The 20,659-nt window shown below is 54.0% G+C and overlaps 2 protein-coding genes across 11 annotated transcripts in view; one reads left to right on the top strand and one right to left on the bottom strand.

Moving 5' to 3' along the window:
- The window catches only part of ADAMTS3 (ADAM metallopeptidase with thrombospondin type 1 motif 3), a 58,074-nt gene extending 43,664 nt beyond the window's left edge, over positions 1-14,410 (top strand). For both annotated transcript variants that reach the window (XM_041459676.1, XM_041459677.1), the window contains 17 exons: positions 1,407-1,490; positions 1,594-1,750; positions 2,301-2,406; positions 2,793-2,936; positions 3,330-3,462; positions 3,968-4,081; positions 4,677-4,822; positions 5,188-5,363; positions 6,201-6,334; positions 6,745-6,868; positions 8,448-8,528; positions 9,339-9,502; positions 9,599-9,764; positions 10,175-10,307; positions 10,615-10,822; positions 10,935-11,052; positions 12,594-14,410. In XM_041459676.1, the coding sequence (XP_041315610.1) occupies positions 1,407-1,490; positions 1,594-1,750; positions 2,301-2,406; positions 2,793-2,936; positions 3,330-3,462; positions 3,968-4,081; positions 4,677-4,822; positions 5,188-5,363; positions 6,201-6,334; positions 6,745-6,868; positions 8,448-8,528; positions 9,339-9,502; positions 9,599-9,764; positions 10,175-10,307; positions 10,615-10,822; positions 10,935-11,052; positions 12,594-13,108 (2,703 nt within the window). In that variant the 3' untranslated portion in view covers positions 13,109-14,410. The remainder of the gene's footprint in view (positions 1-1,406; positions 1,491-1,593; positions 1,751-2,300; positions 2,407-2,792; positions 2,937-3,329; positions 3,463-3,967; positions 4,082-4,676; positions 4,823-5,187; positions 5,364-6,200; positions 6,335-6,744; positions 6,869-8,447; positions 8,529-9,338; positions 9,503-9,598; positions 9,765-10,174; positions 10,308-10,614; positions 10,823-10,934; positions 11,053-12,593) is intronic.
- Positions 14,411-18,692: 4,282 nt separating this feature from the next.
- SLC4A4 (solute carrier family 4 member 4) overlaps positions 18,693-20,659 on the bottom strand; it is a 134,970-nt gene continuing 133,003 nt past the window's right edge. For all 9 annotated transcript variants that reach the window (XM_041459670.1, XM_041459667.1, XM_041459673.1 and 6 more), the window contains 2 exons: positions 19,961-20,040; positions 18,693-19,286 (listed from right to left, as the gene is read on the bottom strand). In XM_041459670.1, coding sequence (XP_041315604.1) covers positions 19,997-20,040 — 44 coding nt within the window. In that variant the 3' untranslated portion in view covers positions 18,693-19,286; positions 19,961-19,996. The remainder of the gene's footprint in view (positions 19,287-19,960; positions 20,041-20,659) is intronic.

Below are 20,659 nucleotides of genomic sequence, written 5' to 3'. Positions count from 1 at the left end.
AACATTAAATGGGCATTAGACATGATTGCAGAATATTTATTGTCCTTTTGGTTTTGAAACCTTTTCAGTGAGCAGCAGGGTTGGTCCGTGGCCCAGACCACTTCCATGTTTTTCACACTGCTGCGGCTCCATCTGCTGGGAGCGGCTGTGGGGCCGAAGGCAGAGCGAGCTGACACCCAGAGCTGCCCAGAGCCATCCAGAGAACGGGATAAAATGGGGATTGTGGGGAAATCTTGAAGACTTGAAGCTTCAGGTCAACTCCAGGGTCCTTTCAACTCCAGGGAAGTCATTCCTGTGTCTAGAAAACTCCCGTGTTTTCTGTTGGCACAAGGGAAGCTGTGAGCACTGATCCTGGCCCAGCTCTTTGTGGGAGCAATGCTCTTCCATTGATGGGAAGGAAATAAGAGAGGAATACCTGACCTTTGGGATGATTGCTTCACAGGACAGGCAGCCTGAGCTCTGTACTCATTCTCTGTCCCACTGCCCTGCTGACACTGCTCTCAGCCTGAGGGATTTCAGGTTTAAACCATGGGCTGAAATCCTCGTGCCAGGGCCCACAGTCTGGACAGCTCCCAGTGACCTTTTTCCCTGAGGGGAAGTTCTGTTTAGCCTGACTGAAAAATAAAACAACCCTCTAACTCCTGCTCAAACCCACCAGCCTCTGAACAGGGGTGTTTATTTCTCACCAGTTGCCCATAATATAATATTTATTTTGTTTTTAGGGGAATGAGGAGCTTCATTGAGGACCTGCAGATGTTTCACACTCTGGTGCCAGGACATTTCTCACCTTCCCAGACACAGGGAAGGGCCTCAAGAAGGACAACTTTCGGCCCATCTGCATAATTCTGTTTTTCTAACTTCCCTTCCACAAAGCCTCTTTTTAGTACAGAAGTGACCACAGAATTCTAACTGATCTTGAAAAAGTAGGGCAGCAGTATAAGTTGCTCCTAAAAAATACTCTTCAAAACAAGATGCACTGGAAATGCTCCAGGGCAGGTTGGACAAGGCTTGGAGCAGCCTGGTCCAGTGGAAGGCATTCCTGCCCATGGCAGAGGGGTGGAATGAGATGAGCTTTAAGGTGCCTTCCAGCCCAAACCAGTCTGGGATTCTGTGATTTGCAGAGTTTGTACTCAAAGTCTTTTTCCCAATTCCCTTTTCTTTGAGCTCTGATCCATGAAACATGAGAGGAGGCTTGACATGTGCTTCCCAAAGTTCCATGTGAATGACAGGAAGTGAATCTATGGTTTCCAGTGAGCAGAATTATCTGAGATTTGAATCCTCTTCTGAGGAATGTAGTGGTACAAGCACTTGAAAAAACCTCTCCGTGGCCTTGGAAGTTCCCTTGGTATCATCAGTGGGTTTTTTTTTTTCTTTTCCTTTTTAATTTTTCCTCTTTTTTCCCTCAGGTGAACGAAATTTACCACGACGAGTCCCTGGGTGTCCACATCAACGTCGTGCTGGTCCGAATGATCATGTTGGGGTACGCCAAGGTGAGCGAACCTCTCCTCCCCCCTCATCCTCTGGGCAGAAAGTGCCAGCTCTGCTGAAGTGGCTGCTCCAGGAGGCGCTGGCTGTAACGTGTGGCTCTCTCAGTCCATCAGCCTGATCGAAAGGGGGAACCCCTCGCGCAGCCTGGAGAACGTGTGCCGCTGGGCCTATCAGCAGCAGAAGTCGGACCCCAGCCACGCCGAGCACCACGACCATGCCATCTTCTTAACCAGGCAAGATTTTGGGCCCGCTGGTATGCAAGGTAATGCAGCTGACCTGGAGCAGAGCTCTGGGCTCGGTGTTTCTTGGCTGGCGTCTGCCAGAAAAGAGGAAAAATTGGGAATTGCATTGTGAGCTCCCTGCCTTGTTTGTTCCGCAAGCTTTTTCAGAAGCAAGGAGACCTTGCCATGACTTTTTTGCCATTTACATCCAATTTTTTTCTTGAGAGCTGTAAATAAATACTTCTTAGCTCTCTTCAAACTCCTGTGTGTGCAGGGATCTCTGGGAACCTCAGTGCACGTGGCATTCCACTCCCCTTTATTTTATTGCATCTCTCACCACAGGTTTTCATTTATTGACATCCCAGTCACTCCGACACCTGCATCCATCCTTTGGCCTCAGGGAACTAATGATAGTGGGCAGGAACTCCCAAAGTTTGGGATGTGTCAGAGCAGGCACAGCTCAGGACGAGGAGCCAGGCAGGCTGCCCTGGCCTTAGAGCAATGTTAGCTTTTCCTGAGGAAGTTTACTGGGGGTTCTCATTTAAAATCCATGTGCTGAGCACAAGACTCAGCCCTGATGTCTCTCTGTAGGATACGCTCCTGTGACTGGCATGTGCCACCCGGTCCGGAGCTGCACCCTCAACCATGAGGACGGGTTTTCGTCAGCCTTTGTTGTTGCTCATGAGACTGGGCACGTGTAAGTACCGCTTTTACCATCAGATCACGCCAAAATGCTGGCCTGCGCCTCCTGCTTGCTCCAGGGGTGTTGGATTTAATGGCTCTATGGAAGCTGTCCTGGTTTTATTTCCAACCCCCTGGGAGTGCAGTAGTGATGGAAGCAATGGAACGACAAGTGGGGCAAGAAAGGAAGGAGAGGCAGGGTGAACTTGTTTTCTCTGGGGTGAGGGAAAGGTCAGGAAGGGACCTGGGAGGTCCAGGCAGTGGAGACAGTAGCTGGTTTGAGTGTCCTTCACTGCCTTCTCCTCAACTGCCTGTGCTGGTGGGTCAGATTTGGTAGCTCTTCCATAGCTTTTTCCTTACAGTTGTTTTTGCAGTAGCTCTGAGGGGAGTTCTTTGTTCCAGGCTGGGCATGGAGCACGATGGGCAAGGGAACAGATGCGGGGACGAGACGGCGATGGGCAGTGTCATGGCCCCCTTGGTGCAGGCCGCCTTCCACCGCTACCACTGGTCCCGCTGCAGCGGCCAGGAGCTCCGCAGATACATCCAGTAAGGCCTCCCGCTGCAGCCAGGCTCTGATCCCTCTCTTTTCAGACCCTCTTTCCCTTCAAATCTCTGTGAGAAAAGCTCTGACCCATGAAGGCTGGTGTCTTCACACGGGGCTGGTCCCTAGTCCATCCGATCGGGATGAAAAGCCTGTGGGAAGACCCCTCTAACTGCAGCGGGATTTGGAATTGGCCTCAGATTGTCACAGAATCCCAGACTGGTTTGGGTTGGAAGGGACCTTAAAGCTCATCTCATTCCAAAACCCCTGCCACGGACAGGGACCACGTTGCTCCAAGCAAGCCCTGCCCAACCTGGCCTTGGACAGTTCCAGGGATGGGACAGGAATTAGGAATATACATCTTCTCACGGTATTTTTTTCTGTGTCTCTTTCCATAGCTCTTATGACTGTCTTCTCGACGACCCCTTTGAGCATGACTGGCCCAAGCTTCCTGAGCTGCCAGGCATCAACTATTCCATGGATGAGCAGTGCCGTTTCGACTTCGGCGTGGGCTACAGGATGTGCACAGCAGTACGTCCACACACCCAGGCAGAGGCACACAGCGAGGGGATGGGACAGCTGCAGTGCCATAATCATTGGAGAGGAGTTAATGGAGGGTTTAGAGAGATCTGTAAAGAGCAGAGGGATATTTATGAGGGAAAATCAGTCCTCTGGGTCCTGTGGAATAATGGGAAGATGAGTGGCAGCATGGTCCGTGTTGCACGGACGGGTGAGAGCAATCCCAAGAAAGGAAAGGAAAGAAAAAACCTCATTTTTGCCCCACTTCAGAGTGTCTTCTTTCCTCTTTTCACTAGCCCAGGGCTGGGGGATGCAGGGAATAAGAGCTGCCCTGAAGATTCCAGGCTCATTGGGGTGTGTGAGATGGAATCTACGGAGTGGGTTGGATCCTTATCCAAAAAAAATACAAATAAAACAAAAGATACAAATAAATTACAAACAAAATACAAAAGTATTTGCTTATCCAAAAAGTATAAACCATCTCACGTTCTGCATTTGGTCTCTTTGTGGTTTTCAGTTCCGAACCTTCGATCCGTGCAAGCAGCTGTGGTGCAGCCATCCCGATAACCCCTACTTCTGCAAGACCAAGAAAGGGCCTCCCCTCGACGGCACCGAGTGTGCCCCAGGAAAAGTGAGTCTCTCTTTGGCTTGGGAAAAAGACCAACAGTTCCCTCCATCTGGGCTGAAGGGCACAGAGGGGAGCGGGGAATTGCCTGGCATTCCTGGGGTGAAGCGAGAGCACGGGGGAAGCGGGAGCTGTGCTTTCCCATTGGGGTGTTCTGGGAGCTGCACAAGGTTTGCACATTTTGGGCATAGAGATTCCAGCTGAGGTGCAGCTGTTCTGTGGCCTCTTTCTGCAAAGTTTCCATCAAATGCCTTTAGGAATCCAGGGAAGCAGATGGTGCTGTTACTGTGGGATGGCTGCTCAGAACTCACTGTCCAGACACCCTGTGGAAATGTTTGTGTAGGCTGAGGATTAGCACCCGATTTTTCCCTGTAATATCCCCATTAGTGGGTGTCCTGCTGCCAGTCCATTCTCAAGTATAAAATTACACTCAGATACCTGGGTGTTTTTAGCAAATTCCCTTTTATTTTGAAATACAGGAGAGCCACTTGTACAACCTGAATGTGCCCCAGGCAGCAGCAAAATATTGCTGTCCAGTTTTTACACACTTGATTTGAGGATTGTGTCTGTTCTCTCCTGTTTCCTGCCCCAATTCCCTCAGTGGTGCTACAAGGGTCACTGCATGTGGAAGAACACCAACCAGTTGAAGCAGGATGGACACTGGGGACCCTGGACCAAGTTTGGCTCCTGCTCACGGACCTGTGGGACCGGGGTTCGCTTCCGCACGCGCCAGTGCAACAACCCAATGTAGGTGTGGGAGCTGCCTGGTCCTCAGAGGGGCTGCTTGGAATGGCTTTTGGATTTGGGGTGGACATTCTGTTCAAGCCCCTCGAAATGGGATCATTTTTGGAGAATCCAAGAATTCCATAGAATTACAGAATCCCAGCCCGGTCTGGGTTGGCAGGGACCTTTAAGCCCATCCCATTCCACCTCCTGCCGTGGGCAGGGACACCTTGCACTATCCCAGGCTGCTCCAGACCCTGTCCAGCCTGGCCTTGGATACATCCAGGGGCAGCCACAGCTTCTCTGGGCAGCCTGTGCCAGGGCCTCAGCACCCTCAGAGGGAACAATTTCTCCCCGATGCAAACCTCTGGAATGTTTCCTTCTCACAGGCCCATCAACGGAGGTGACGACTGCGCCGGGGTCAATTTTGAGTTCCAGCTGTGCAGCACCGAGGAGTGCCCGAAGCACTTTGAGGATTTCAGGGCACAGCAGTGCCAGCAGCGCAATTCCCACTTCGAGTTCCAGGGCAGCCGACACCACTGGCTGCCCTACGAGCACCCCGACCGTGCGTCCTGCTCTGGGCCTTTAGTGACACTCAAAAGGGTTTGAAGCCATTCCCCTTGGCCTGGATATCTCAGGGGCAGGCCCAGAATTCCCAGAAAAGCCAATAAGTTGGTCCCCTCCCCATCCATCTGTCTGTTTTGTCGGAAAAAAAAATAGTTTTGCCTTAAATCTGGACCTTAATACCCAGATTTCCTGCTCTGACTCAAATTTTTTTCATTTTAGCCCCAAACAATCCATTTCTCTCTTATTTATCCCTGAAATGGACAGTTTTGACCCTAAATTAACACATTATGTGTAAAAAATAGCAGACTTGCCCTAAATCTCTGATTTTAACCTGCATTTTCCCTACTCTGACCCAAATTTGCCCTTTTTACTGCCAAAGTCCCTATTTTCCCCCCAAACTTGCCCCTTTATCCCTAAAGTTGACATTTTTGCTCTAAAGTTGCAGAATTATGTCTCAAAATCATAAGTCTTGCTCTAAAATCCCCCGTTTCCTCCAGGCCCCCAGTTTTGCCCTAAAATTCGCCTTTATGACTTCAAATTGATGTTTAGCCCTAAAATGGATACTTTTTACCCCAAATGGCCACATTGTGTCTCAAAAACACCAGTTTTGCCCTATATCCTCAGGTTTCTGCCCGAACATCCCCATTTTTCTCCAAAAATTCCCCACAATCCACTTGTTCCTTCCCAAACCACCCCATTCCACTGCTCTGCCCCCATCCTCACCCCCAAACCTGCATGTCCCTTCTCTCTCCTCGCTCCATCGGTGGGATAGTTGTCTGGAACACACCTGGGTCACTGTCCTCCATGCAGCCCTTTCTTTTCCCTGGCTCCACAGCTCCCAAGAGATGTCACCTGTACTGCCAGTCCCGAGAAACGGGCGACGTGGCTCATATGAAGCAGCCGGTGCACGACGGGACTCGCTGCTCCTACAGGGATCCCTACAGCATCTGTGTCCGTGGGGAATGCGTGGTGAGTGGCACCTGCTCCGGGGACAGCTCGTGGGGACAGCTCACAGGCAGTGAGAGACTTGGCAGATGTCTCTGAATTCCCTGTTTGCAGCATTGTGTTCCTCTGATTGCTTGAGATTTAAGTTACATTAGAGAACAGCACAGACCTGTTCCAGGGAAATGCTCTGCTTGTCTTCCACTCATTGTTTCTTGTCGTAGAATTCCAGACTGGTTTGGGCTGAAAGGGACCTTAAAGACCATCAGTTCCACCCCCCTGCCATTTCCTTCCACTAGCCCCCCCATCCAACCTGGCCTTGAACACTTCCAGGGACAGGGCAGCCACAGCTTCCCTGAGCAGCCCGTGCCAGGGCCTCAGCACCGTTATAGGAAAGAATTCCCTCCTAATACCCAGTCTCACCCTTTTTTCTGCAGAAAGTGGGCTGTGACAAGGAAATTGGCTCCAGCAAGGCTGAGGACCAGTGCGGGGTGTGCGGCGGGGACGACTCCCACTGCCGGACCGTGAAGGGGACCTACACCCGCACTCCCAAAAAGCTCGGTAGGAATAACAGCTGCCTACAGCTGCCTGGAGCTCCTGCTGCTGCCTCTGGGGCTTGTGTGACACTCTCAGACACGAGACAATGCCATAATCATTCAAACCTTGGAAATAATGGGTGTAACACTGTCCCATGAGGCCCATCCCTGAGCCTGTTCAGGATGAGCTGCTGTCCATCGGCCCCTGGTTGTGGATGGATATGGAGGTGATGGAGGTGTTCAGGGAATGCTGATAGATTTTCCCTGGCCTGGGTAACCTGGTCATTAAGAAGGCTGATAGACCTCTGTCTACAGGGAAACATGTAAGCAAGAGGTGCTCGAGGTTTGAGAATGCAGTTTCTGCAAATACCCAACTTAAAATCCTGCCCGGATTGTCTGACTTCCATGGACTGGTCATCTTGCCCAGATGTGTCCAAATCCACTGTAAATGCATTTGTCTGTGATGCAATTTACATCTTTTGCTTGTAAAGAGCATCTGGGTGACACCCAATCAGTGGAATGACCAGACTTGGCTCTCAGGACACTAATTCCAGGTGTTCTGTTTAAGGGAAGACCAGAGGAGCCTTTCCCTTACCCAGAGGAGCTCCCAGTGTTTCCCTTTCTGGGACAAAGGAGGCTCAAAACATTCTGGGCAAGTGCAAGGCTTGTAAGGAGAGAGGCATCCCTGGGAATGGCAGTTCCTGTCTTCCTGTAGACACGGGCATACCAAACCAGGCAAAAATTTGATGTTCCCTGTGCTCTAAAGGCAATGGAGGAAAAGACTGGAAATGCTGTTGGGCACAGGCATTGCTCAGCCAGGACTGTCATCTTCCCTGTTCCCAGCTCTTCTGTTCCTTCACTTGGATTTTCTCAGGAGCTGTGTATGTCAGGGGCAGGACAGACTGCCAGTACATCCAGTAGTCCCAGAATCCAGTGATTTTGCTTAATTGAATCTGCAGTTGTTAAAAAGAAAATAACAGGAATATGAAAATGCCATGCACTCAGAGAACTTAGGGGGCTGTTGCTTAAATCTTGATCTGTGACCCGTCCCTGGAAGGGATTCTAGTCTTCCTAATGGCAGTGCTTCCTTAATTTTACACTAATTACCTGTGATTTGCACTGGTAAATAAATTGAAATTGAAACTAAGAACATTTTTATTTGGGAATAACTTTTTACTTTCACTGCAGACATGACCATCTGAAAGGGCAGTCAGTAAGTTCCAATCCAACAACCTGGCTGAGGACTGATTTGGGAAAGTAGTGAGAAAGACTTGTGCTTGTGCTGAGGAGCACAGGAAACATCTCTGTGCCTGAACTGTTGATAGATCCTGCTTGGAGCAGCATGGCTGTAAATATTAAACTGATCCCAGGTGGGAAGTGGCAAATCCATCTGTAACTGGTGTCCCTTCCCTCCCTGGAAGAGGAGAGCCCAGGGAGGGCCTGTCCCACCCGTTACAAACAGATTGGCTCCGTGTTTCCCTGCTCATCCCTGGCTGCTGGATGTCCAGACCTGCCAGCAGAGCTGTGTGTGCCCTGCTCTCCTGACCATGGCTGTTCCTTTCTCTTTCCCTCCCTGCTGCCTCCTGACCCTGCACCTGCCAAAGGGTACCTAAAGATGTTTGATATTCCTCCTGGGGCTCGACATGTGTTCATCCAAGAAGACGAGGCCTCTCCTCACTTTCTGGGTAAGCGTTTTTCTGCTCAAGTGTGAGAAGAAGCATGGGGTACTCAGGCCAGAGAACCTGAGGGATGAGAGAATCCACTGAAGGGGTTGGGTAAATGTGGGCTTTCCAGATTGCCTGGTCAGGGCTTAGTCCTGCAGTCCTACAGCTCAGCAAACAAACATCTGCTCATCTGAGTTCTCCAAAATGTAAAACTGACCCAAATTTGCACTAACCAGGGATTGTGATGACTCGCATCAAAGTGGGAACTGCCAGGGTGAATTTAATTCAATATCTTTTAATTATTCTTCTGGTGCATTGCAAAAAGCTGCACAGAAGAACAATGGGTGTTGGAACTGAATGATCTTTAAGGTCTCTTCCAATGCAAGCCATTCTGTGATTCCAGCTCTTAATGAATGGCTTTTAATTAAAGCATCATCGTTGTCATCATCATAAGCTGCACAGAAGAACAATGGGTGTTGGAACTGAATGATCTTTAAGGTCTCTTCCAATGCAAGCCATTCTGTGATTCCAGCTCTTAATGAATGGCTTTTAATTAAAGCATCATCATTGCCATCATAATCCCCGCTGTACCTGGCTATTGGGGTGTGCTGTGGAAGCCCAAACCCAGGCAGTTCCACAGGGCTCCTGTTCCTCAGCTCTTCACTTACAGATTTTAGCATCTGGGACAGCCTAACCTGTGTGCAGAGAGCAAAGTAAAATGTGATGTAAATCTGTTATCTTCATCATCTGATGGAAACACCCCTCCCCGTGCCACCCCGATTGCTGCCAGTGCGGGCGAGGCACGACAGGCTCTGCTCTCACTCCTCCCAGCAATCAAGAACCAGGCTACGGGACACTATATCCTGAATGGGAAAGGGGAGCAGGCCAGATCCCGGTCCTTCATCGACCTGGGCGTGCAGTGGGAGTACAGCATCGAGGACAACACGGAGACGCTGCACACGGACGGGCCCCTGCACGACGCCGTGGTGGTGCTGGTGGGTGACGCGTTGAGCTCGGCCTTGGGCACCTCGGTGTCCCTGCTCAGCAGAGGAGTCAGCACCAGCGCTGGGTTTACGTTTGCTTGTTCCTAGATCATTCCTCGGGAGAACGACACCAGGTCCAGCCTGACCTACAGGTACATCATCCACGAGGATTCGGTGCCGACCATCCACAGCAACAACGTGCTGCGGGAGGACACGGACACCTTCGAGTGGGCCTTGAAGAGCTGGTCCCAGTGCTCCAAACCCTGCGGCGGAGGTGAGCCAGGGATGAGGCACCTGTAACAGGAGACAGATTGCCAAAGCTCTGCGGGAAGGGCATGATTTCGATTCCTGGCTTCCCTTCTTTAACAGCCGTTTGTTATTTTAGGGCTCGGGCTTAAAATACCTGAAGTGCATGATTGTTCCCAGGTGTCACACTTCCCCAGGAAGAAAAAGGCCTCTTTCGGTGTTTAAATTCAGACTCCAAAGCTACTTTGGATGCCCAAACTCGGGCATTGATGCACCTGAGCATTCCCTGTACTCATGGTCTGTCCATGGTTCATAATGGGGAATGCAAATTCCAAAATACGTGTCCTGTAAACCCATTCACTAGGCCAGAAAACCCTATTAAAGCCAAACATTCTAACAAGGACCTGATTCTTCTGATTGCTCTGACACGTTCCCCAGGGTTCCAGTACACCAAGTACGGGTGCCGCAGGAAGAGCGACAACAAGATGGTTCATCGAAGCTTCTGCGAAGGCAGCAAAAAGCCAAAGCCCATCCGCAGGATGTGCAACCTGCAGGAGTGCACAGAGCCCCTGTGAGTGCAGCTGGGATTGTTCCTTTGGACAGGGACAGGGTAGCCCCAGCCAGACTGGGTGGGATGAATTTGAGGGCATGCTGGTGGGGAGTTTCTACCTGTCTTAAGCATGGATACCAATCTGATTGGGTGGTACATATGTATAAAAATATATAAAATCATGGAATAGATTGGGTTGGGAGACACCCTAAAGCTCATCTCTTTCCAGCCCCCTGCTGTGGGAAGGGAGTTTTTCCACTAGCTGAGCTGGCTCCAGGGTTGAGGCAGCCACAGCAGGACACAAAGGTTAACACTTTTCCCTTCCCAGCTGGGCAGCAGACGAGTGGGAGCACTGCACCAAAACGTGCGGGAATTCTGGCTACCAGCTGCGCACGGTGCGCTGCATCCAGCCCCTGGCGGACGGCACCAACCGCTCCGTGCCCGCCAAGCTCTGCAGCGGGGATCGCCCCGAGAGCCGGCGCTCCTGCAACCGGGCGCCGTGCCCCGCGCCCTGGAAAGCCGGGCCCTGGTCCCAGGTGGGCAGCGGGGGGTGGGGGCAGCACCAGCCTGTCCCAAAGCCGGCACGCGGGGATTGCTGCCAAGCGCCGTGCCACGGGGCGCCCTGAGCGTGCCCTCTGTGTCCCGCAGTGCTCGGTGACGTGCGGCGAGGGCACGGAGAGCCGGCAGGTGCTGTGCCGCGCCGGGGACCGCTGCGAGGGCGAGCGCCCGGAGTCCGTGAGGGCCTGTAAACTCGCTGCCTGTGAGGGTAAGGAACAGCTGGAATGGCTGCAGTGGGGGGCACGATTCCTCCCTGGAGGGTACCCTGCTGGCACAGGGCTCACACACAGAGTGCAGCTTTTCTCTCGTGTTGGTCCAGCAGCCTCAGGATGGCACAGCTCTGGGTCTGTCCTGTACAAGTGCTCACACAGCTGGCCCAGACTGGGGCCAGAGGTGAAGGTCAGTTCAAAACAAACCCTGCTTGACCTCTAAATCCCAGGGTAAGTTCTGCAAGCTGCCAAGTGAGGGAATAAAAATACATAAACGTGGAACCAAGAGCGTTCATGAGGTTCCTGGGAATCCATTACGTTGTTCTCTTAAAGCTCATCTCTTTCCAGCCCCCTGCTGTGGGAAGGGAGTTTTTCCACTAGCTGAGCTGGCTCCAGGGTTGAGGCAGCCATTTCTTCCTTTGGATTGTTCCCTCTGTAGGATTTGGGGTTTTAACTCCCTTGTGGTGGCCCTGGCACTGCTCAGGAGCTAGTAGGAAAAGCAGTCAGAGCTCCTGGCAGGTGCAGGTGTTTTCCCCCAGACTGGAGAGATGGGATTTGCTTTGGGTCCTTCTGGAACCTGCTGGAACTGGAGAAGCATAACCCCAAATCTCCACGCTCTGGGAGGGGTTGTGGAATCTAAACCAGCACAAATGGATACTCCAAAATGAGCCATGAGGGGACAGGACCAAACAGGGGTCACTGTCACTAGGGTAAGGCACAAGGAATTGTACCTGTAGCCCAGAATTCCACGCTGAGCCTGGGATACAGTGCCTCGTGGAGCACAGCTATTCCCGTGCAGAGCTGCTGCTTTGACACCTTTCCCAGGAGCCAGCAAGGGTTCTGAGGAGGCTCAGCAGGATCAGGACAAGGACATGTCTCTATTCCATAGGATTTGCTATTTATAACCCTTATCCCCCAGCCCCAGGGGTGTCCTTGTGGGGTATTTTACTGAGTTACTTGGAAGTGAGCTGATTCTCATCCACTCTGAGCTCAGGCTCCAGCTGATGTTTTAAAGCAGGAGAAGGAGGTGGCTGGATGTGCTTCCAGCCCATGGTGAGGCAGCCCCTGTGCCCAGGTGAGGACATCTTTCCCTGCAGAAAGCTGATTTTGGTTCAAAGTTTCCAGAAGAGCCTCTGAAAGTTCTTTTTCCTGAGGAAGGGGATGTAAATCACTGCCCTCAGGGCACCTCAGTTGTGACCCACTGTCACAGCTTTTCATCAGTGCCACAGTTCCGTTTGGTCCCTGAAAAACACCAAACATAGTCTGAACAAAACTTCATCTGACTCTAACATTTTATTTTAAGGCGTCTCTGAGGGCTATTGCTTGGGATTTCATTTCTGGAAGGGACGATTGCCTTGGCTTTAATGCTGCTGATGGATGATGTCCTCTCAGGCTGGAATTTGGGGGAAGGGATTTGGGGTGGGCTGGCTGGGAGGTCGGCACTGGGAATTGCTATCTATGCTCCTCTAAAAACATCGTGTGCCAACATTTCCCAAGTGCCCATCAGTGGGTTCCCATCCCCGGCACATTTGTTTTCCAGATGAGCCCTGCCTGGGAGACAAGTCCATCTTCTGCCAGATGGAAGTGCTGGCCCGATACTGCTCCATCCCTGGCTACCACAGGCTGTGCTGCGAGTCCTGCGGCCGGCGAAGCGGCGGCTTCCCGGCACCCGGAGGGGCTGGCACCGAGGGGGATGTGGCCCTGGATCCGGGCGGCCCGCCGAGGGCTCCGACGGTGCCCACGCCCGCGGTGCCCGCCCGGGCCCAGCTGCTGCCCGGGAGCAGCTCTCCGAGCCGGCTGCCTTGGGAAGCGCAGCAGGCTGAGCGGCGCGCGGCATCCAGCCCCGAGCCCAGAGGTGCCGGCGTTCCGCACTGGAGAGCTCCCGTGGCTGCCAAGACTTCGCGGCTCTTGGCTTTCCTGCAGCGGTCCCCTGCCAACAGCAGCAGCCCTGGCAGTGCCCCGGCGCCGGCTCTGCCTCCAGCCAGGACCTCCGGGAAGGGTGAGGGGTGCGAAGGGAAGCGATGGCCTCCGAGGGCCGCCCCTGTGGAACGATGAGCGGGAAGGCTTGTGCGGGACAGCCGCGGCAAGGGGCTGTTCGGCACTCCGTGTGACTCCCTGACCTCCGGACGCCGCGGAGCGCGCCGCGTGCCCCGGGCAGGGCACCGCAGGGCACAGGTCGTCCCCTGTAAATACGAAGGACAAGAAGTGCTGGTTCACTTTCTGGTGCTCCCGGCCTCCTCCCACCCCTCCTTCCCTGGCCGGCTGGGACACGCAGAGGAAACACTACAGGAACTTCCCTGGCAGTGAGTGGGAGTCGCTCCGTCCAGCTCTGGGCCCAAAAGTTAGCCCTAACCTCAGCAGCCCTGTGGTTTTGGGATCTGAACACCCCCATTGCAGGAAATGCCCCGCTGCGGGCAGGACCAGGCATGGAACTCAACGGAACACTTGTCCCAGAAAGAACGAACCCTCAGGACTCGTGTCTCCCTGGAAACGGACGTTGCACGAGCACCACTGCAGCTGTTGGGTAAATGCAGGAAAGCAGCATCAGTGTAAGAGTTTTGTGCTGTCCCACAAATGCTTTCCTGTATTGTTCCAGTGCCAGGTGCCGGCCATCAAGTTCTGCCCTATGAGCATTCCAAGGGCTGGTGTTTAAAGCAGTGTCAAGGTGGATTTCAAGGTGTGAGAGATATTTATATTTCCAGCGTGGATCAGCTCCAGACCTCCCTGCCCGCGGCGCATCCGACTGCAAGAATTAATTTATGTGCATCCCCACCTTGTCCCAGCCCAGCCGGCCGCGCTCTGCCCGGCACGGCGCTGTAAAATACTTGTGTATAGGAGTGAGAACTGCAGATATTTATTAAAAGTGGGTTTCTTGACAGTATTTTGTGTACTAAATATTTACGCTGAGGGCAGGTGACTCTTCCTTTTGCCGAGCTCAGACCTGGAGGTGGAATTAGATACTGTGTCGTATGGATATGGAAGCTGCAATTGTGTAGCCAAATTGTTGATGTTACTCTTTACAAAAAGGGTTTTTATCGCAGGTGTCTCTCCTTTCTCAGTGGTCACCGACGTTTCCCGTGCAGTTGCTGCTCCAGGATGGAGCCAGTCAATGCTGGATCGGGGCCCCAGAGATCCAGTTCTGGCCCATCCTGGGGGTCCCTGGGGGCAGCAAGGGTGGCACTGGCCAGCAGCAGAGCTTTCAGACGTGGCAATAAAACAAACCTGGACATCCCGAGGCTTTGCCTGCTGTGACTCACCTGGCAGCATTTTGGCATTTTTGTGTCCTCTTTTTTAGCCATTTCCCTCCCGGGCAGGACCCTCCCCGAGCGGAAATAAAGATGAAATATTTTAACGGGATTTTTAAACCAGAACTCCTGCCACTGGGGGCTGTGACGCGCGGGGACACTGAGGGCGAGGATCAGCTCTCGCCTGGCGGCTCTCAGGGGAGCTGCCCCTCGTTGGAGGCAGGAGAAGCCGCGTTTGGAGCTCCCTGATCCCGAAGGCAGCGGGGCGGGGAGCGCTGCCGGCAGCGCCGGGAGCAGCCCGCGCTCGGACCCGCGCCCGCTCGGTGCCCGCGGCCGGGTGCGCTCGTGGGCACACGGAGGGACCGAGGGACGGACAGGCGGCCGCTCGGGCTGCCGGAGCACCGGGGCTACGGGCAAGCACCGCTGCCGCCGTTCTCCGGGCCCCGGCAGCGCCCCGGCCCCGCATGCGGGGCGGCACCGGCACCGGGACCGGATCTGGGGGGGCACGGCCCGCACGGGCCCGCGCTGCAGCGCGCTCCGTGTCCGCCAGAGGGCGCCCGGCGGGGTCCCGGGCCCGGTACCGATACCGATCCGGTACCGATACCGATCCGGGCCCGATACCGATCCAGTACCGATATCGATCCGGTACCGATCCCACTACCGATCCGGGCCCCATACCGATCCGGTACCGATCCCACTACCGATACCGATCCCAGTACCGATACCGATCCGGTACCGATACCGATCCGGGCCCGATGCTGCCTCGATCCTCTCGACGGTGGAGAGGCGGCGCGGCCCGGGAACCGCCCGGCAGACCCCGGCAGGACCCGAACGCCCCATCCCGGCTCCGGTTGTGAGCTCCATCACCCGCTTTCGGGCAGCCTCGTCCCGGCATCGTGCCAGGAAGGGGCAACGAGTCCCGGCGGGGCCTTGCCCAGTCCTCAGCCCTGTCTCAGCCCCAGTCCGGCCGAGACCCGCGACCGCCCGCCGGGGGAGAGGCAGCAGCGCCCCGCGAGCGGGCACGGGCAGCGCTCGGTCTCGCAGCCCGGCCCCGGTGCGGGGGAGAGGCGGCACCGCTCGGGGCCCCCGGCAGGCCCCAGCGGCGCTCGGCCCCCCACCCCGATGGCGGCCCCGCCGCAGCGCCCCGTGCCCGGTGCGGTCCCCCAGGTCAGCCCCCGCCAGGGCCGGCCCCGCCGCCCCGGAGCGCGCTCTCGTCCTGTGTCTCCCCGCGCCGCCGGGGCAGAGCCCGGCCCGGCTCCCCCGGCCGTGCCCGGGGCCCTGCGGAGGCAGCGGGGCCGGGAGGAGCCGCTCCGCGGGGGCTCCACCGGCACCTGCCCCTCCTGGCTCGCCGCCTGCTGCGGTTTTCCCATGCCCGCTGCCTGCTTCTTGGAACAGGTGAGAGCTGTCCGAGCGCTGCGCGCGTCCCCGGGAGCCAGGGAGCTGCAAAGCCTCCAGAGGCACCGAGCTGGCCCACGAGAGCTGAGGGGCACGGAGGTGGCTCCCCGTGCGCGGGGCACAATCCCGGAATAAAACCATTCGGATTGGGAAAGACCCCCGAGATTGATCCCGGTCAGCTCCTGACCCTTCCTTCTCCCCTTAGCTTGGTGGTTGAGTTCCAGTTCCCTCAGCGGTACCAACCACGGGGCTGTGCACATCCCGAAAGCAGCCGCAGCCCAGCGCTCCCCCGAGGCGCCTTCGCCTCCAAGAGCTGCCCCGGGAGAGCCCGGGCTGGCACGGTGTGCAGCAGGGATGCAGGGATCCCGGGAGAGCCCGGGCTGGCACGGTGTGCAGCAGGGATCCCGGGAGAGCCCGGGCTGGCACGGTGTGCAGCAGGGATCCCAGGAGAGCTGGGGCTGGCACGGTGTGCAGCAGGGATGCAGGGATCCCAGTGGGCACACAGCTGTGGGCACTCCTAGCGCTGCCGCAGCCAGAGACGCTCCCATCCACGGCTGCCGTTTCCCTGCGCCCTCCAGTGGTTATTCCTGGCCAAAGACACGTTCAGAAAGGCAAGCAGATCATGGCAAGTTTCAGCCCAGAAAGCAGAGGCTTTATGGAGAAGCCCAGGCGCACTGGCCTCATCCTGGCTGTGCGCAGGCGACAGGAGGTGGACAGAGATGCTGTGCCACCCCCAGGACCTTCTGGCCGCTCTCCACATCCAACCACTCCCCCAGGTATCCCAAAATATCCTTCAGTAGGTGCAACACCAGGGTGTCAGGGAGCCCCAAACTCATTCTGGGATCTCAATTCAATCAGACAAGACTTGGCAGATAATGAGGGAAAACAGACATGCACTCTCCCATAAATGCATAAAGTTACTTTATTTTCAGTATACATTTATTTAATTTTGAAAAATATAAATGCTAAAATATCTCATCATCTTCATCTTTTGATTCCATAAAAGTCACAATAGAAAGCTTCATAAAACTGTAAAATACTATAATGTTATAAGGAATTTCATTTTTTATATTATTGGAAAAAAAAAAATCACTTTAATAATGTTTGAAATGTTTTCTGCTTTTCTCCTTTTAGTTCCACCATCCGATCCACTTCACTTCATCCCAAGTCCTTGCTCTCTCCTCCAAAGACAACAGGGACTTGGGAGAATTAAAAACAAGAACAAAAGTATCTGAAAGTGCGACTTGATTCCGATGGAGACGGGAAGGGGCAGCGGGCTGGCTGTGCCCACCGCGGGCTGGGAGCTGGCATTTGCTGGGCAGGGTCACGTCTGACGGCCGCCCCTCGTCCCGAGGGCTTTGGGTCATTCTCCACACTTATTCCCTGAAGAGCCCCCCCAGGATTTTCTGCCAAAACACCTAAATTGGATTGCAAGGAGGTTCCAGTTGTTCTCCGAGGCGTGTGGCCCGCAGAGAGCCCTTCCCTGTCCCTGCAGCTCTTCCCTGCCACCGGAGGCGCGTGTTCCTCAGGCAAAGCCAGCCCTTTGTCCCTCAGCACACCACAGAAAGCACAACACGAGGAGAGAGAAAGATCTGGAACAGCGGTCAGGACACTTCAAGGGTATTTAACACGGTTCAGAAGGGGAGGCCTGATTTTTGGGGAGACAGGTCACCAGGCAGCAGCAGATGGAAGCTGTGCCCATGGAACCGACCGGGACAGCCCCTGGTGGCACCTCTCCTCTGGGATTGCTGCACAGCACGGGCTGGGCAGGACGGGCAGCAATCCCACAGCAGCTCCTGGGCACTCCAGCCTGTGTCCCCTGGGTGTTCTCCGAGGGATGGAGAGCACTGGCCACAGCTGGCATCGCTCTTCCCAAGTTGCCTGTGCTCCGGCAGCAGAAGGATCCCAGAGCTGCTCCTCTTCAGGCCTTTCCCAAGTCTCCCCAGCATTTTCAGAGCAGGTTTCAGCTGGGCTCCTGGGATACCCAGCACAGATTCCATGGAAACTGAAGGGGAGACCCCTCGAGGGCGAGCAGGGCTGTAGGGAGGCGGTGGCTCCTGCGTGGGAGCAGATGCTAAAATTTGGCATTTAAGGTCTCAGCACCATCAGAAAATCCTCTTGACTTCACCAACCCAGACTTTGGTTTCACAAGGACCAAGTGGCAGCATGTGCCCATCCTCTGTGACGGGATTGTCTCCATCAGGGAATTCGCCTCGAGAGCTGGGGTACTTCTTCTTCTTCTTCTGTTTTCTATTTTTGGACGAAGCTTTTAGTGTGTTCCCCGTGTCCTGGTGAAGCCCAAACGTGCCTGCAGATGCACATTCCAGCATGAACATGCTACAGAGAGAAAAACCTCTCTCCTGATGGGATGTCCACCCCAAAATCCTGGGATGCCCGTGCCTGGCCTGCTTAGCCTTGCTGCTCTGCCGGGTGTGGGGCCAAGGTTTAGGGTAAGCTCTGTAGGTGGGATGCAGGAGGATGGGGGTGTCTGTGAATCCCAGGGTCAGGACGGACATCCCAGCAGGCCACCTTCATCTTCCTCCTGGAGCACTGTGCCCGAGGCACACCTGGGGTCTTCACACCGGTGCTCCAAGAAAGTCGTGGAGGGATCCCAGGTCAGAAATCAGCAACAGGGATATAACCAGCACCTGTCCATACAGACTCTTCGTTTAAGTTTCTTTCACAGCAGGGACTGCTCATGACAAAAACTCCAAAAGCCAACTCAACCCTAAGAAGAACAGATGCTTCGGAGCAGGAGGTGTTACTTGAACTGATCCAGCCCTATGCCACGTCCTGGAGATTGTGGTGTGATGTCGTGGGTTTCTTTTTTGTAAAAATCACATTATATATGGTACAATACATTTTTTACAGAAAGCCTGGCATCTAGAAATAAGAGGTAGAACTACTCATAACTATATGTTTCCTGCTGCAGGAAAAAAATTCATTTTTCTTTACAGTAATTAAAAAAAGGTTAAAAAAATTGTCAAAAAAAAAAAAAAAAAAAAAGTCGTAGGTTAGGCCCCCATAATTTAAACAAAATAATCTAGGAAAATAACACTCTTCCATGTACCTGACGGATTAAGTCCATTAAAGTGTTTCTTTAAAAAAAATTGCATAGGAAAGGGACATTTCCAAACATGCTACAGCGATGGCAACGGTCTGTCTGTGCCGGGAGTGAAGTACCTTCTCTTCTATCTACAGGTGAGAGCACGTGAGGGTTAGCAGCACGTTCCAGCAGGTATCTGGGAGCAGCCAAGGAGCAGCCTGGAGCTCAGCTCTGTCCTGCCAGGCAGGGCTGACAGCAGCCAGTGCCTCTGGTGCTCCCACAGGGACATTCCCAGTCCCGGGCAGGGACATTCCCAGTCCCGGGCAGCCCAGCACGGAGGGGCGGCGGGGGCTCGGTTACCTTGGCCGGGGGGAGCAGGGAGCTTCTGAACATTTGGCTAGTGACAGAATGGATTCGTAAAAGATCAGACAGACAGACAAATTACAAAGTAGTTTCTGTTCCCTTGCTCCTCCAGAAATAACCATTGTCTTCAGGCTCAAGTTCTATTCTAATTTGAGGCACAACTTTTACTGGAGTTCGTGGAGGGCTGCAAAGGAGAAGACAGACAAGGTCAGAGCAGCACAAATGCTGGGCTTTGGGAATATACAGCCAGGTTTAAGGTCAGGCCCACACACAGATAATCTGAATGAGCTGGTCTGAACACTGCTTGGACACTTCCAGGGTGCTCCACCCCAGGCTGTGCCACTGGAATAATCCGGGCATCGCCGCTGGGATGAATTTCAGTGCCTGTCTAACACCTGCAAGCACAGACACATCTCTGGCATTTCAGAGGGATAAACCTGCCTTGCTCCACACCACAGTCCTGGTGCTGGGAGGTCCAAGCTGGCCCCAAGGGGCTGGACTCTCAGCAATTATTACTTGCTGCAGTTTGAGATTATTCTTTGCTAAAGATTATTCTGTATTTTCCACCACAGATATGGAAAAATGGATTATTTCCCCTTGGCAACAACCCTCTGGGCTCCTCCCAGTGCCCCCACGTGTTTCTCCTGGTCTGATTCCCAATGCAGTCCTCATGCAGCAGCCAGTGGAGGCCAGGTCTCCCAGGCCAGTGGAGCCTCCAGGTCTCCCAGGTTCTCCACTGCCCATCCCAAGCGCTGCCAGGGGCTGGAGTAACTATGGAATCACCTTGGGAAGGAGCCACCCAGGTGGGGAAGGTGGCTGTGTTCCTTGGGGAGCAGAGGTGCATTTGTGGGTGCTTACCTTGGCATGGCGTGTGGTTGAAGGAAGGGAATTGTATCAGCACGACGTGTGGCGTTCGAGGAATGTTGGTGACTTTTCTCCTGGGGGAAGAAAGCCTCGGTGTCACTGCTGCCTCCAGCCCTGCCTCTGCTCCTCCAACCCACAGCCATGGGCCAAGCTCTCTTCCTGCCAGCTGCCAGATGGATTGAGCATTCCCTCCTCTGCAGGAAAAACCCCCGGGGTGCCACCAGCCCTGTCAGGCCTGACACTTACCTGGCACCTGCCCTGGCACAGCCCAGCTCCCTGGGAGAAACTTCTCTCTCCTGACCCTAGGGAGGCATCTTCTCTGGGAATAAAGCCCTATTCCTGCTCTTGCTGCAGCACAGCCAGTGGTAGGGGTGCTGTCAGGAATGTGCTCTGGATCACAGAGTTACCTTCAAGCACAATCCCACAGTGCTGCTGCATTCCAGCTTGGTTTGGGTTTTGTTATTCCAGTGGCCTGATATGTTTTAATTTTTATTTTGCATTGGTTTTAATTAGAAGCCAGCAAATAAAATACTGGGTTACAAAAATGTATAAATAGACAAACCAACCACAGCTCAGCCCACGGCTGATTTTCTCTGTTCCATCTCCAAGGGCATCCCAAAAATCAGGCTGATGGCACAAGCACCTTTCCCTTAACTATTTTAGCCCTTAGGATGTTGGAAAAAAAGGCATCTG

This window comes from Pyrgilauda ruficollis, unplaced genomic scaffold, assembly GCF_017590135.1.
Source record: "Pyrgilauda ruficollis isolate IOZ18807 unplaced genomic scaffold, ASM1759013v1 scaffold139, whole genome shotgun sequence".
Lineage (NCBI taxonomy): Eukaryota > Metazoa > Chordata > Aves > Passeriformes > Passeridae > Pyrgilauda > Pyrgilauda ruficollis.
The sequence above is the reverse complement of the archived record's forward strand: the minus strand, read 5'-3'. Positions and strand labels throughout refer to the sequence as shown.